At 35.5% G+C, this 17,520-nt stretch overlaps 1 protein-coding gene across 1 annotated transcript in view; it reads right to left on the bottom strand.

Moving 5' to 3' along the window:
- The window catches only part of COL22A1 (collagen type XXII alpha 1 chain), a 564,322-nt gene that overhangs the window by 345,924 nt on the left and 200,878 nt on the right, over positions 1-17,520 (bottom strand). The window contains exons 7-8 of the mRNA XM_056823025.1: positions 12,983-13,258; positions 694-774 (exon numbers count right to left, since the gene is read on the bottom strand). Coding sequence (XP_056679003.1) covers positions 694-774; positions 12,983-13,258 — 357 coding nt within the window. The remainder of the gene's footprint in view (positions 1-693; positions 775-12,982; positions 13,259-17,520) is intronic.

Raw genomic sequence — 17,520 nt, 5'->3', positions numbered from 1 at the left:
GTGATCTTGCACACGCCATCTATGGTCATATGTACACATGTAGTGTAGTGGGAAAAGCATGAGATTTGGAAGTAAGAGACATTGGTTTCATCAGCTCAGTCATTATTTTTGTAACTTTGGGCAAATAAATCATTTCATCTCTCAGTTTCCTCTTGTGTAAAATAAAGATTATAATTCACATTTCTTTTGCCTTACAGAGTTGTGATAAGGAAATGTTTTCTAAATCTTCAATCTCATGATATCATCATAGCTCTATAAACTAGAATGGAAGATCCTTGAGAATAAGAACATCGTATTAATCATCTTTTTGTTCACTACAGTACTTAGCACAAGGCATGCACATAGCTGGAACTAAAAATGTTCCTGTTGATGTTTGTCCTTCGTTTTCAAAAAGGATCGATGACATCACAGAGTGATGTCTAGACTCTTACATTAATTGGATTTAAGGGAGGCAGATTTGCAGGAAGTCATCAGCCTCATTCTCTCTTCAAGAGTCATCAAAGTCCAATGGCGAGACAAAAGTCAAGATGACTAGTGATGGCCAGGGATGTAGTAGATGACCCTGGTGTCTTTGAAATGCTAATTAAATGAATGAATAAATGAATTTATTCTCCAAACAGAATATATATGCAATTGAAATCTCTCCTGCTTTAATTTAAGCCCATATCTCCTTCTGTAGACATTATATCTTACCGGTCCTGAAGGGATGTCACAGCAAGTTTCCAACTCAGCATGCCGAGAGTCACAATAAATCACTATCCGCTGCAGATCAAACTGAAAAGACAAGAGGAGATGATCAATTCCATACAGGTTGAAATACAAATGCATCCATCATCTTTGGGTGCCATTTCTCATTTTCTTTCTTAAAAGAAGCTGTCCCTGGCTCTGGATCCCAGTGATCTTCCTCCTCTTCTGAACCCCATACTACCTCTAAGTACAATAAAATATGATTTAATGTATAATATATGATTTAACAAATAATTATATACCATTTTGCATAGCTTGCTAAAGAAAATGCCCACATAAGAATGTGGTTTGGTCTTCTCCCCCGACCACACTTAAAGTTCTTTGACAGGACAGGTCATGATGTCTTAAAAGAAGACAATGTGTTGTATATAGTAAGAATGTGCGGCATGAAACAAGCACTGATTCTACATCCCAGGACCTCAGTTCAAATCCTATCTCACTTGGTTATTTCTTGTGTCCCCTTGGGCAAGTCATTTTCATATCCCTGTGCTTCAGTATCCTCATCTGTAAAATGAAGAGGTTAGACCAGATAGCCTCTGAAATCCCATTCAACTCTATACCTATGATCCCCTGAAAGTGTGTATGTCTGGTTGGCTCTGGGTTTAGCATCCAAGAAAATTCTCTAGGACAATGAATTGCAAAGTAGTTGCCAATATATACTGGTGGAGGGAATAACCTCACAAGGAGTTCCCTTAACCAACAAAATTCCAAGTCCAGAAAACAAATAAAAAAATAGTGCATTAAGGTTTACCAAGCACCATTTCCATCACAGTTGTTCTAAAGAAGCAATATGGTAGAAAAAGCATTGACCTTAAATTCGAAGGAAGATTGATTTCAGCTCTGATACTCTGTTTGTGACCTTGGGCAAGTGTCAGCCTCCTTGTTTTTTATTCTGTTACTTCATATATAAAACAAGAATACTAATGTTTACACTGCCTATTTAACAGGACTATGGTAAGAAACATATTCTATACTCTTCGTTTTTGCATAGCCTTAATTGATAGGAAGTTTTCCCCTTTATCAAGGTTAAATTTGCCTCTCTTTAACTTTGACTTCATTTCTTCTAGATTTGCCTTAGTTCTGGGGCTAAGTAGAAAAAGTCTAACTCTTGCTCCATATGTTGTTGTTTAGTTATTTTAGTCAGGTGCAAAACTTTGTGACCCTCCTTGGAGTTTTTCTTGGCAAAGGAAAGAGAGTCACAGACCACTAGAGTGATTTGCCATTTTCTTTTCCACCTCATTTTACAAATGAGGAAACTGAGGCAAATAGGGTAAAATGACTTGCCCAAGGTGGCACAGCTAGTAAATGTTGGCTCCATATGATAGTTCTGTAAATACTAGGAGCTAGTACCCCTTGGCTTCTCTTCTCCAGAATGAACAGTCTTCTTCAGTTGATCCCCAGATAGGACAACTCTTCATGAAAAATCTCTTGTAACAAAGTAAAACAATTAACTAAAACTAACAATATAATGGCCTTATTATCTGAAAGAACATTAAACATTTTATCTCTATTTTTAATTTTTTTGAATTAAAACAAATTTATTTCTCCTCCTCCTATAGCCTATCCCATTAAAAAAAGAGAAATAAAAATGCCTTGTATTAAATACATATATATGTAAGTAGAATGAGATCTCACCCACATTTATATGTGTCCATGCATGTGTCTCATTCTATACCCTAAATAATGTCACCTTTCTTGCATTTCCTCATAAATTGCCTAGACACTTTCCAGCTTAGTAATATACTTCTGGAAATATCATGTTAAGAATTCAACACAATTTCAGGTGTGGAATAGCTGGGACAAAGTAGTGGGAGGATCATTTCCTTCTTTCTAGAAGCTATGCCTCTTATAATGTAGTTTGGGATTTTTTTTTGCTCCAATTTCACAGTGTTAGCTCATGATGAGTTTACCTTTAACCAAAATCCCTTTATACTTTCCAGACAAACAGCTGTCTAATCATGATTCTCCTATCTTTCATTTGTGAATTGGTTTTTTGAACCCAATTGGAAGCCTTTAGATTTGACTGCATTAATTTTCATCCTTTTACTTTCAGTCTATTCTAACTTGTTAATATACTTTTGTGTCCTGACTTTGTCATCCAAAGAGTTTGTCCTTCCTCTCAGTTTGATGTTATCTGATCATTTGATAACAATGTTTTCTATGCCTTCATCTAATTACCAATTTAAAAATATGTTAAAAAGCATGAGATCCAGTAGAGAAACTTGGGGCACTTCACTGGGGATCACCTTAACCATTCCCCAAATCATCTAACTCTATCAAGATCTAGCCCATAAGCTTATTGAAAGTAGATATATTTCAGTCTTTGTAGTTGTACAGGCATAGAAAAATATCAAAATGGAGAGCATTGGATTTGGAGTCAGGAAGATCTGAGCTCAAATTCTGCCTCAGACATTCCCTAACTGTGAGAATCTAGCAGTAAATCATCTAACCATTGGCTGCCTCAGTTTCCTTGTTTATAAAAAGGGGACAATAACAACACCTGCTTCTTCGGGTTGTTTTGAAAAATCAAAAACACATGTAAGATGCTTTGCAAATTCTATCAACAATAAGTAAGTATTTATAGAGCCTAATACACTCCAGCGCCTAACACAGTGTTTGGTATATTGTATAAATGTGTGACAAAAAAATGTATTAATTTACTCATTGTTTGAGCTCTTCAACTCTTCCACTGACTATAAGACCCTTGTACAAGTCATTTCCCTTCACTTGATATCAATTTCTTCATGTATAAAATAAGAATATTTAGTTAAATTATTTCTAATGTTCTTTCCATAAACTCTATTCTATTTTCTGTTTTCTAACACTCCATATTCTATGGTCCCATTCATCTCTAATATTCTATATTATATTAGTTTATACTTCTAATGTTCTTCCAAATTTAATGTTCAATAATCTTAGGTCACATAATTTCTAACTTTCTATATTCTATTATTCAACATATTGAGAATTTTCCAACTTTAATGCTTTATAATGAATGGTTCCTTCTATCTTTTTTCTTTTAATCTCTTGCCTTCAGTCTTAAAATCAATACTGTTTATTAGTTCCAAAGCAGATGAGTGGAAAGGGCTAGGCATTACCCAGGGTCACATGGAAGTATCTGAGAGCAGATTTGAACCGAGAACCTCCTATCTTTAGTCCTGACTCTCCCTCCATTGAGCCACCTACTTGCCCCTGTTCTCTTCTGTCTTAATAGTCCATGTTTTAATATTCTAAATTCCAAGAGTCTTTCCAACTTTAATGTTCTGTGAGCCAAGATCCCTTCCATCTCTAAAAAAATATATTCTAATATTGTACATTTTAAGAGACCTTCCAACTTTAAAGTCCTATGACCAAAAGCTCATAGACTAAGACTTGTGGGAAGTCCATCATTTGGAGAAATGCTTCACCAGACCTCTCACTATGCTATGCATCTCATTATAACAGGGGTAAAACAATTGTGCCTTCTGACACAGTAATGTAGAAACATCTCATAACACCTGAAACCCATTTAAAGTACATCATATACCTTCACTTGTAGTGTCTTTTTTAACCACAAAACACTTTTATTCTTTCACTTGAATATCACAATAACACTTCTTAGGGAGGAAGTGAACATATGATGCATATTCTTCATTTTGCAGATAAAATGAGGTTCAGAGAAAAGACTTTCCCAAGAAGTGATTGTGAAAAATGCTTTCTATCAATTGATAAAGAAATGGTCATTTATAGGTAAGGGAATGACTGATATTCTTTAAGACATGGCCAAAATATTGATTTGTTATGTTTTAAAGTATTTATTCATTCTAAGGAAGAATCTGTTATGTAGAACTGGAGTCATTGGGAAGTAATAAATTTATTTTAAAGAGAAATATCAATAAAATACTAATAAAAAATTTTCCCAGAGAAAATATCATTCCAAGAACACTATCTAATGAGTCAGGATACATTTTTACTTTACCTTAGACATCACCTTGGGATCTAGTCTGCTCTGTTATATGGACCTGGTTTGTCTCCCCGGGACTTACAAAGAAACCAATGACACAAGCCCATCTAGCCTTCAAAGGTATATGCATTTGAAAGAAGGAATGGTAGTGGCTCTTCCATTAGAAGGGCCTAATCTTTTAAATGGTGACAATAATTCATGGATATTTTAGACTCAGAGAAATAGGCACTTGGGTTTCTGTACCAGTGTACTGGCTACTTGTCATAGGTTCTTTGGACTTCCCCAGCATTGAATGGATTGCACCAAAGAGCCTCTAAAACCCTTTTATCCATAAGGTCTACAATCCTATGATTCCCACCTTCAACCTAGAAAACTTTAACCTTTAGAGGATATGTGGAGGCAGCTTGTGATATCCTTCTTTGAATTTGATAGGCTTGATCCCAGAGAGTACTACACTAAACACCATGGGTGAAAGGTATAGTTGACAAATATTTAATGAGCACTTACTCTAATGCCAAGCAACTGGGCTGAACCCTAGGAATAATAAGGATAAATAAATATGACATATATATTTAATGGTTAACTATATGATTAATTGAAATTGTTTAATTAAATATTTAAATATATAATGGTTTATGTATATTTAGTGGTTAAATAGATATATATTTAGTAGTTAAATAGATATATATTTAACGGTTAAATAGATATATATTTAATGGTTATATATACATATATATGTATACAACCTGTCCTGAAGAAGCTCACAATCTAATGGAGGAAGAAACATGCAAATAACTATACACACACAAGATATAAAATATGTTTAGCTAGTATTTCTATAGCATTTTAAGGTTTGTTAAGCACTTCACAAATATTATCTCATTTTATCATCTGGGAAGGAGTTCTATTATTATCCTGATTTTACAAAAAAAAAAAAGGGAAACTGGAGAAGGTAGAGTTTAAGTGACTTGCTCAGTGTCCTATCAGTAGGCAGTGTCCATAACAGGATTTGAAATCAGATTTTCCTGACTACAGCTCTAGGACTTCATTCACTGTACCACACATTGAAAATAATCTAGGAAGGAAGGAAATAGAAATTAAGAGAGACTATGAAGGGCCTCTTCCAGAAGGTAATATTTGAGCTAAGTCCTGATGGACTCAGTCATGGACATAAGAAGATGTAAATGAGGAAAGCATTCTATGCTTTGGGGACATTACAAAGGGCACCATGTTAGGGCACAGAGAGAGTATCATGTGCAACAAACAGTAAGGTCAGTATCATTGGACTGAAGACCATATAAAGGATAATAATAATGTAAGATGGTGGGAAAGGTAGGAAGGGGCCAGGTTTGGATGGTCTTTAAAAGCCCATCAGAAAGTGTTCTAATTGATCTTAGAAGAAATTATTGAAGTTTATTGCATTGGATATTGATAGAATATGGCATGAGAAGAAAGTTTTGACTCTATAGGATTTTACAAAAAAAAGGTCTTATAAAATTAGAACTGTCCCAAAATCAAGAGGATCCATGATGAGAATTACAGAAGCTCTGAAGCATTGGCAGGGGCTTCAGAGACTATCTAGGCTAATATGTATTCCATTTGTAATATCTCTGAAAAGTAACTAACATATTTAAGATATTTTCTATCATTATCTTTCATATTTTTTAGGAAAAAAGTACTATAATTCTCTCATTACTAACACCTCTCATTAAGTTTTCTCTTTTCCATGCTAAAGACCATTCTGTGTTGTGAAGCCAAGGAATATGCCAGAAAGGAAGTCTTTCTCACTTACAGAAATAAACCCTTGTTAAGAATTGGGTCTCTTAAGTCAGGGTTAAGCCAAGAGAACCCAGCTGATTTCTGATCTGGAAACCACTTTAACTGCTGCTTCAAAGGGCATAAGACAAATGACATTTTCTCTCAGCTCTAGAGCCAAGTGTTTGTATTTCTGCAATTCTGTGTTTTCTATAAAAATGGAATTGTTTTGGCCTAGGCTTGAACAAGTGAAGTGAGGCACCAGGGTCCAATAAAACAATGACATATTGAGATAACATCTCAGAAATATGAGTTTGAGGACTCTTTATTGTTCATCTCTCTTAAGTTGTAAGCTGCTAGATTGGTAATGTAAAATGATAGAAGGCTGAACTTATGGGGTCAAGCCAAGTCATGTCAGGATCAAGTCAAGTCACGTAAGACGAAGGAAGCTGGCCATCAATGAAAGGAATAAGGAATTGGTCACTACTTCCTGAAGGAACTTGATAATCACAGATTCACAAATGCTCTTCCCAGATCACAAATGCTCTTCCCATATCTGGAAAGTCATGGAGTTTCACCAACGCGAATTAAGCTTTCATTTGGACAAAGGGGTCATGTATTTAAAGGTAGTAGTGATGGAATTTTGGACCTGTGGCAAAAAAGGGGGACAGAAGGAGGCAGCAATGTGCTGGTAAATATTTGATAATGTGTTCTTTGGGGGAAAATGTACAAAGAACAGACTGTATTATTAACATTTTACCATTAGTTTCTTAAGTATTTATAGTGAACAAAATATTGAATAAATCCCTTATTTTAGATGTTTACTATTTTCAAAAGTTTAAATATTCACATTAGAATTTAACAAGGAAAACTAGTTTGAGTAGGTTCCAGTACAGCATTGGAAGAATACCTGGCTAGAACCTCTCACCACTCCAGATCCAAGGGAATTCTTGGGAGGAAGAGGAGGAAGAAGAAGAATCAGAAGAAGCTCATGAAGAATAGAAATGTAGGGTACTAAAACAATCAGCCCTGGGTCTGGATTCAAGTTTGAGCTTTGTCATATATTGGTTTGATGTTTTGGCGTGAGCCAGGTCAGCTTGTCATTAAAATGGGGAAAACTTAGAATGTTTAAATGTTAATGTCCAAAAGCACCTCAGAGATATCATTTATTCCAATTATTTCATGTTATAGTTGAGGAAGTGGAGAAATTAAATCAAAAGGTTTTAAGTGTTATTGTAGCAGGTATTAAGTACAAAAAAAGGAATTGAACCAAAGTTATGTAAGGAATTTTACCTCAAATCTCATAAATGTGTTGTAAGGTTCAAATTCAATGGTGTATGTAAAGTATTATGGAAATATGAGGTGATATTTAGAGAGAGAGAGAGAGAGAGAGAGAGAGAGAGAGAGAGAGAGAGAGAAGATGTTTATTTGGAAAGATGGAATATTCCAGGGATTCTTTATATCTCCAGTTGAGGAAACTTGGAATTACAGAATCCAGAATCAGAGTTGGAAGTCATCTAGATCGATTTTTACCCAAATAAGAATCCCCTCTGAGCCTTCTCCTGCTGGTGGTTATCCAGTCTTCATGTGAGAAGATATCAAATATGGGAAATATCATGCAGGCTCTCAAGGCAGCATGTTGTATTTTTTTATATAAATCAAAATATTAGTAAACTTTTTCCTTATATTCAACCTAAATCTGACTCTCTGGAACATATACCTGTTTCAGGATTTTCACTCTTTGACTGTCTTGGTTATTATCCTCTAGACACACTCTATTTTAAGACTATTTTTCCTAAAATATAGTGGCCAGAAGACAACATAGTATTCCATTATTCCATAGTATTCCAATGGTGTCCCCAAAGTATTACTGCAATTTTCAGATTCAATATCTTAAAGTACATTAACATTCTTCAGGTTTTTGAAAAGTGTACACAGCAAAGAAAAATTGGACTTGTTCTGCTTATTTTAATAGCTAAAACTGCACTAAGGCTTTTGGGACACTATATAGTAAAATCCATGGGAAGTATTCCTTCTCTCCCTGTAGACTATATAATCTTAATGGAGCCAAGATGACATTGGGCTTTTTAGTTGTTGCCAGGTCTCCTTGTTGACACATATTGACCTTGGAGATCACAAAACAACCCAGATTCTTTTAAATAATAATAATAGCTAATACCTAAATAACCTTCACCATGTGCCAAGCAATGTGCTATGTGCTTTATAATTATTCTTTCATTAGATCCTCACAGCTACCCTGAGAGGCAGAAGTCATTATAGTCACCATTTTGTTGTGTTCAATCATTTTTCACTCATGAAAAACTCTTCCTGAATTCATTTGGGGATTTTTCAGCAAAGATCCTGGAGTTGTTTGCCATTTCTTTCTCCAATTCATTTTACAGATAAGGAAATAGAGGCCAACATGGTTAAGTAACTTGTTCTGGGGCACAGAGCTCTTAAATGTCTGAGGTTGGATTTGAAGAGTCTTCCTGACTTCAAGCCCAGCCCTCTATCCACTGTATCAACTAGCTGCCAAATTACCATTTTACAGATGAACAAACTGAGGCAGACAGAGGTTAAGTGACTTGCCCAGAGTCAAACAAGTAGAAAGTGATTCAGGTCTCCTTGACTCAAGACTAAGTGCTCTATCCACAGTGCCCCACATTTCATACTTGTAAAACTGTTTCCTTCTTTTCTTTCTTTTTTTTAAACCTTATATTTTGGACTTATTTATCCTTATTAAGTTTCAACATAAAGGGCAGCAAAGTGGACAACATTTTCTAACTGTGTGAATTCCTGACAAGTCATTTAACCCCATTTGCCTAGCCCTTACCACTCTTCTGACTTGGAACCAATATTTTGTATAGATTCTAAGACAGTATAAGGGTTAAAAAAAAGGTTTTAGCCTAAAATTAGGATGGTGTAGTAGAAAAGAACCATGCTTAAAGCTAAGAAAGATCTAGTATCTAAGACATGTTGATTGTGAAGCAACTCTTTAAACCCTTCAGTACAATAGGAAATTCTCTAAAACTCCAGCTTGCAGAAAAGACACGACCTGCAACAATACATAAGAGTTTCCTCAATTGAGAATTCCTCATCTTAATAAAACCACAGGTCCAGTTTCTATTTTTATCTTTTAATTTCATTTTATTAGATTCAGCCTGGGGTTTATTTTGTCAAAATATTTTACATCCCTATTGAGTCACCAAGAATATTGGCTTTGCATCACCAACAAGTATGATGTCATTTAGCCCTTGTTTTAAGAATTATTTTATCCCTGGTAGCAGAAAGAGCCTTGGACATCATAATTTAGTTCATTTTTCTTTCCTTTTATAGTCCGTTTGGTAGTCTCAGTTTCTTCGCCTATAAAATGAGGAGATTAAAGTATGCTTTATGAATAGTTCCAGTTTTAAATCTTTTTACAGACTCTGCCTAGCTGATCCTGGTACCATGAGAATTTTAGATCTTACAAACATGATAGTACTGATTATTTCATAAAACTGTCTCATTTTACTGATGAGGAAAACAAAGGTTACCAAGGTAATAGACAGCAGTGGTAGGATTCAAACCCAGGTATCCTGATTCTAAATCCAGTTTTCTTTTATGTAAGGACCATTTGGGCTATCAATTTTCATGATCCAGTTTCATAGGTAAAAATTCATGTTCTCTCAAAATGCTAAATCCATATGAAACTGAATTCATTTCATTTCTGGAAAGTAAGCTTAGTTTAAGTTTAAATTGAATGTTTACAATGTTACAATGCTTTTTCTTTTCTCCCTGGAAAAACAAGCAAAAAAATCCAACTCAATTGTTATCTTGTTTAATGCATGAATTATATTATAGAGAGTTACAAAGACCAAATCCCAGATTCCTTCAAGCCGGGGTTTTGAAGCACCTGCAGTAAAGCCAAGATGTCTTCTTTAATAAGAAAGGCAGACAAACTTCAAAGTGCTAGGAAAGCCCCTTATTCACTTACTAGGTAGATAAGCAACCTACAAAATCAAGGATGCTTCATTAGTACAGTCTGCAATTTATCTGCTGAAAAAATAAGGTGGCTTGGGAATGGCCAAATGCCTCTTGAATAGAAAGGTGAACAAAAGACAAATTAAGGGCCTCTTCTTAATTATTGGTACTGTATAGAGAGCCAGGGAGAGTTACCAAAGGGGAGAAGGTACAGGAGAGTGAATTCTTCCTAGGAGAAGGGTAACTCAGAGCTTGAGAAAAAAATATATTCTTGTCATTGATGTGCAGGTCTAATCTCTCCTACTCTACTGTCAGCTTCCTCAGAACTAAACCTATGCCTTATTCTAATACCTTCCCTTTGTATAACAATTTAAAATTACAAGACAGAGCCAAAAATATTAATGTTGGAAGGGAACTCAGAGACATTATAGTCCAATTTCCTTACTTTACAGATGAAGAAACTGAGGTTCAATAAAAAGTAATTTGAACAAAATTATAGAGATAATCTGTAGAGTTCAAAAGATTGCAGAAATTAGTGCTAGAAGGGACCTTAGAATTCAGAGAATCAGAGTAATAAACTTAGATGATAGGATCATTGGGATAGAGCTAGTACCTTAAAGATCAACTAGTCTAACCCTTTCAGTTTATGGATAGGGAAACTGAAGTCCTGAGAGATTATATGTCTTCCCCAAGATCACCCAGACATGATCAGATGGGGTTTAACATTTCCTTGTTCACATAGTTCAATGGGGTTATGATTGGGAATGTATACTCTAAATGATCACTCTATTACAAATATTAATAATATGGAATTATGGAATTAGGTTACCTTATGCAGAATAGCCTATATATCTTTTCTTATTCATCTGAAAGCCTTCTTCCTTCCTTTATCATTTTCCCTCATGCCACTTGGGTTCTTCCACATCCAGCAAGGTCTAGCTTCACCTAATCAAGGAAGGCATCCCTGACTACTGCATCTCACACTCCTAATCGTCCTTATTATACCTAATCTCAGTTTGCATCCTTGGACTCTACACTACTGTATCACTATTTAGGTAATGTTCTTCATAAAGAAGCAAATATTCTTGTAAAGACATATTGTTCAATGTAAATGATCCTGTCTTTGGCCTCCCCAAATCACTTTCTTGTAAGTTTAACTTTGAGTATAATAGGTATAGTTATTCAAATTTGACAAGATTCTTTCATCAAAGCTATCTTGTGAAGTAGATCATCTAATTAATATTATCCTCATTTTTCAGATGAGGACACTAAAGCTTTGAGAATAAGAATGAATAGCCAATGGCCATTTATGGGCTCTTTATTTCTATAGAATTCTACACTAGGAAGCCTACTCGGAAGTCAACTAATTCAACCTAGACTAAAAAAGAAGGAATTTCCATTAAAAATCATCACCCAGTCTTTAACTGAAAACTTCTAATCAAAAGCCATATGTACCAAGGAATTTAATCCCTTTGAAAAGATTTCTAATCATTAGGCAATGCTTCCTTACATTAAGCAGTTTTACTTCAAAACATCCACATGTTGTTCCTAATTTTGTTTTTTTGGATGGCATAGAACAAGTCTAATGCCTCTTCCATATTGTAGTCTTTCAAGTCCTTTGCCAGCAGGATGATGGCCTCCCCTTACCATCTCTTCTTCAATTAACCATCCCTATCTCCTTAACATAATACTCATGTCACATGAAAGAGATACCATCTACCATCTTGTTTGGCTTCCTTTGGGTATGTATCAATGTTCTTCTTAAAATGTGATGCCCATTAATTAGTTAAATAAATTAACTAAATAATTTACATAAATAAACAAATGAAATGCCCATTAATTAGATAAAATTTTTCAACTAAAAAAATTAAACTGTGATGCCCAGAACTAAATACAATATTCTAGATGTGATTTGTCCAGGACAATTATACTTACTGGAAGCTATGTTCCTCTATGTAGCACAAGATTGCATTAGACCTTCTCTAGACTCAAATGGAGATTGCAAACCAATACGTTTTTCTAAATAAATTGTTGAAACTTGTCTTCCCGATTTTATACTGATGAAGTTGATTTTTAACATAAACATCAAAATCTACATCTGTCCTATTAAATTTCATTTTCTTATATTCAGTCCACTGTTGTAGCATGCTTATATTTTTGTATCCTATCACAGAGTATGCTATTTCTCCTAGTATTATATCTTCAATTTAGATACTGTTTCAGATACTGCTGTTCAGACTGTTTTAGATACTGCGCTTCAAATTAGATACTGTTATATATATATATATATATATATATATATATATATATGCCTTTTCCTAAATCATTGATATAATATTAAATACCAGATGTCACAAAGTGATTAGAGGCAGGAATATCCCTCCTCCCTGTGTCATATTGCTTTGAACAACAGGATGTCATTCAGATTTAATTATCATTTATTAGTTATGGGACCATGTTTATGGATTCAGGGAAGAATTCATGAGCCTTGTGAGCCTAGCATTAGCTCTTCTGGAAGCCCAAGGCCACAAGAGGTGGCTGCACTGGGGCTTCATTAGGCTGAATAGAACTCACATCAATGGGCACGCTGTCATAGAGGCGCTTCCCAATCACTGTCTTTCCCTGGATGTCGATGTTTTCTCTCTCTTCAATGGGCAGTGTCTGAACAAGCTTGCAGTCAATATAGAGGGACACATTCTTGGCCTGAATACTGAGAGCGATCTTATGCCAGTTTCGGTCAAACAAGTCACTGACTGGCACACCCCGGAAGACCACCCGGACGGCATCCTTCATCACCCCCACAGCATTATACTCCACAGCTTTGTTCTCTCCATCTAGCCGGATGGAAACCTGAAGAAAAAAAAATTAGAATTTGTTTTAATGAGAAGGGACTTTTGGGGAGAATATTTACATTCATTCTACATTCATTAAAACATTTATTAAGCCCCCTGCTACATGTTAGGTACTATACTAGAAAGCAGGGATACAAACACAAAAAAGCCCCCCCCAGAAGTTGCATTCTACTAAAAAAGTATAAAGGGTACATAAATACATAATTACAAAATATATACAAAGAAAATATGAAGTGATATTGGATGATCAGGAAAAATTTAATGCAGAATGTGACACAAGTTGAGCATTAACAGGGATTCTGAAAAGCAGAGATAAGAAGGGAATTCTAGGCATTGAGATTGGAGATGCTATGGGAAAGTACAGGCCAGTTGGAAGAGAAGACAGAATTTGTGGCAGGGATTGATAGTAACACCTGAAAAGCAGTCTGGAGCTAGTCAGTGAAAGGATTTAAATGCCAAATGGAGGAGGCTATATTTTGTCCTTTGGGCAAAAAGGAACCTCTAAATGCTTCTGTAGTAGGGAAAAGATATGGTCAAATCTGTGTTCTAAGAATATTATTTTGATATCTATTTGGAGCATGTATTAGAAAGGGAACATATATAAAAGCAAAGTGACCAATTAGAAGGCTCTTGAAATAGTCCAGATGCAGTGGGGGATGATCATGTGAATAGAATTCACAGATATGAAAGATGATGGGAATTATAATTGTGAAGACTTGGCACCTCAGTAGATTATGGATGGGTTAGGGACAGAAAAAAGTCAAAAGTAATTCCAAGGTTGTGAACCCGGGTAACCAGAAGGATAATGGTACTCAAAACAGAAAGAGAGAAGGGGAAAGGGTGGGATGTGGAAAGGGTGGGATGTGAAGGGGGTTGAATTCTATTTTATATTCATTGACTTGAAGATGTCTATGGGAACAGAAATGCCCAACTGACAAATGGTGATAAATGAAGGAAATTCAGGAAAAGATTCAGGCTAGATAGAGTATCTAGGAACCATATGCAGGGAGATGAGAATAGAATTCATGATAATTTGTTACATCAGGAGAGACAAGGAGTAGAAAGAGAAAGGAAGAGATTTAGCCTCAGGGACTATTCATAGATATATCATGAGAAGAAAGAAAACTGATGGTCATCCAGCAAAGGAAATTACAAATGAACAGTCAGACAAGTAGGAGGAAAGCTAAAAGGATCATTGTTACAAAGAGCCAGGGAAGAAGTATCCAGAATAGTGGGCAATGATATTAAGTGATGCAGCAATTGCTGTGATTCTCTTTTCTATTATTCTAATCTGGATGACTTTGGATGGGCCACTTCAGTACTTTTCTCACCTATAAAGTAGAGACAATAATACTTGACACAGCTGTTATGAAAAAAAATCATTAATATGATAATCATAATTACTAATAGCTACTATAACATAATAATCATACAGCAGTATCATTAAGCAATGTGACTGAAAAAAAGAGCTAACCTTGGAATGAGAAAGTTAGTTTCAAAGACTGCTGTAGACCCAAAGAGTATATGTAATCAAATCACTTAACCTCTCCATGTTCCAGTTGACTAGCTAAGATTAATTTACAGAAAAGTTGCCAATCTAAAATGTTGCCAAATCTAAATATATCTTCAGAGTGAGTTTCCTCACTCTAAGTTTTTTATTTCAATGAAATTATAGTTTTTCAATCTCTCTCGTTCTGTGTCTCTGTCTCTCTCTCTCTCTTCTTCTCCTTTGCAAAATAAAATAGAGGCAGAAATGGCACTAGAACATAGGTTTCCTCTACCTAGCCAAGTGTTCTTTCCAATAAACTACACTGTCTACCTGTGGGCCAGATTTATACCTTAAAAAACAACAGAAAACATAAACCTTACATTCCTGGCTTACTATTTTATCTTATGTTCAAACATCACTAGAGTTTCTGGTTGTTTTCTAATCATCTTGTGTCTAGCCAATCCTTCCCTAAGGAGCTATCAGTGTTACCAAGACAGACCGTGGGAGTTGGACCTATGTCTTTAACATAGGCTCCAATACCAAGTAGCCCTGTAGGGTTTTAGTGCTGAGCTCATTTTGGCAGAGGGAGAGAAGAATGAAAGAAGAGTCAGACAAGAGGAGGACAGAAGAATCTGCAAATAAGATATAAAAGATCACAGAATAATGAGGTGGTGAGGTATTCTAGACTTATTCCAGATGGCAAGAAAGTGAGTGGCAAAAGGCCAAGTATATCCCACCAGGTTTTCTGAAGAGAGAGAGAGAGAGAGAGAAAGAGAGAGAGAGAGAGAGAGAGAGAGAGAGAGAGAGAGAGAGAGAGAGAGAGAGAGAGAGAGAGAGAGAGAGAGAGAGAGAGAGAGAGAGAGAGAGAGAGAGAGTTCAGACCAGGGAGAGAGTCAGGAAACAGAAATTATCAGGGAGGAGAAATATCTAAACCTGCTCTTGGCAAGAGCCAGGATTCCTCTCTGCAACCATTTACCTTGATGATATAAGTTAGCTAAGAAATCCATCTTCAGAGTGAGTGGTAGTCAACTCCTATTGTTCCTAAGAACAAATTGGGGAACTGGCCACTGAGATAGTCAACTCTTTGTTTTAAAGAACTTTAATACTATGGCCACAGTGAAGATATATAAACTACTGATTTTATAAGGAAATTATTCCAATTCATTCACCTAAGTGTATGGGTTTTCTCTAGTACTATATGTCAAAAATCTTTTTGAATGGTTATAATAATAATAAATTACATTTATATAGTGTTTTAAAGTTTGTGAAATGTTTTAGAGTAATACTATCTCATTGGAAACTGAATGGCATAGTGAGGTGAGTGCTATATGTATGAGTTGTTCATTAAATTTTACTTTTCCATTTGATGCAAATTAATATTTTCTCATTCCCATCTCAACCCCCTCCTTGAAAGTTGTCAGTCAATAGTCAACAAACCTTTATTAACTTACTATGTGTCAGTCACTGTTAATCACTAATGATGCAAACGAAGGCAAAAAAAAAACACCCCTTCTCTCGAGGAGTGTCATAATCTAATAGGGAGAAATAGGCAACAACTATGTACAAGTACGATAAATACAGGATAAATTGGAAATGATGAACAGAGGGAAGGCACTACAATTAAGTGTAAGGAGAGAGGAAAACAAAATCCCTGTAACAAATATTCAATACAAATTCAAGCAATACAAAATCCTTTACTGACCATCTCCAAAAATATATGCTTCACTTCTTCTTGGTTCATGACCTCAATTAATACCTCAAGACCAATGATACCCTTTTCTCCTCTACTCCTAATGTGCTAAAAAGCCACTTTAAATTCAATTGTTCCAAAATAGAACTCATCTTCCCTTCCAAATGTGCTCCTCTTTCTACCTTCCTTGTCAAAACCCTTGTTATCCTTCCATTCTCTTAAGCTCAAAACCTTGGTATCTTCTTTGACCCTTTCTTTTGCTTGACTTCCTGTAGTCACTCAGTCATCAAGTCCTGTTGTGGTTATCCTTTGAAAATCTCCTTGAATAGCTACCCATCTACTCCTACTCTGGTGTCAACACCTTGTCCAGCCCCCTATCATCCTCTACTTCTATCAGTCCTCCAAATCTCCATAACACCTACCATCATTTTCATTTTAAAGTTTGGGGGGAGGGGAATTAAAAGATTGAAAATTAAAGATTGGAAAAGCATGATGTGATTGAAAAATGTATAGTACTTAGAGTCAGATTCAACAGTTCAGAACAGATCTATCTTCCTTTATACCACAGCTTAGACCAATGAAAGACCTTTCCTGATCCCCCATGATTAGTACTCTTTTTGGATATTACTTTGTATTTACTTCCCTGTATATATTTTATATCCTCTACTAACTTTTTGAGCACAGAGATTATTTCTTCATAGTCTTTGTATTCTAGTTATAGGGAGCAGGGGTAAAGGGACAGGTGTCAAGCTGAAATTCTTCACAAGACAACAAAAAAAATTCAAATGTCTCCATGGTCTATTACTAGTTATTATATTGCCATAGTGGCCTTTAGACATGGAATTTACTGAGCACTTTATCCAATTCCACTTCTTTGTTCCTTTTGTAACTTCAAGAAAGTCACTTAACCTCAGTAGGAGTCAGTTTCCTCCTGTATAAAATGAAGGGATAGCCTGGATGGTCTTTGAGATCTCTTCCAGGTCTTGAGTAATGAGCCCTTGGATCCTACTTTTTTTACTATGCATATTCACATCCCTAGTTATTTGGATCTTCATAACAATCCAAGAAAATGGACACTGCT

Source organism: Monodelphis domestica, chromosome 3, assembly GCF_027887165.1.
Source record: "Monodelphis domestica isolate mMonDom1 chromosome 3, mMonDom1.pri, whole genome shotgun sequence".
NCBI classification, from domain to species: domain Eukaryota; kingdom Metazoa; phylum Chordata; class Mammalia; order Didelphimorphia; family Didelphidae; genus Monodelphis; species Monodelphis domestica.
This window is presented reverse-complemented; position numbering and strand designations above follow the sequence as displayed.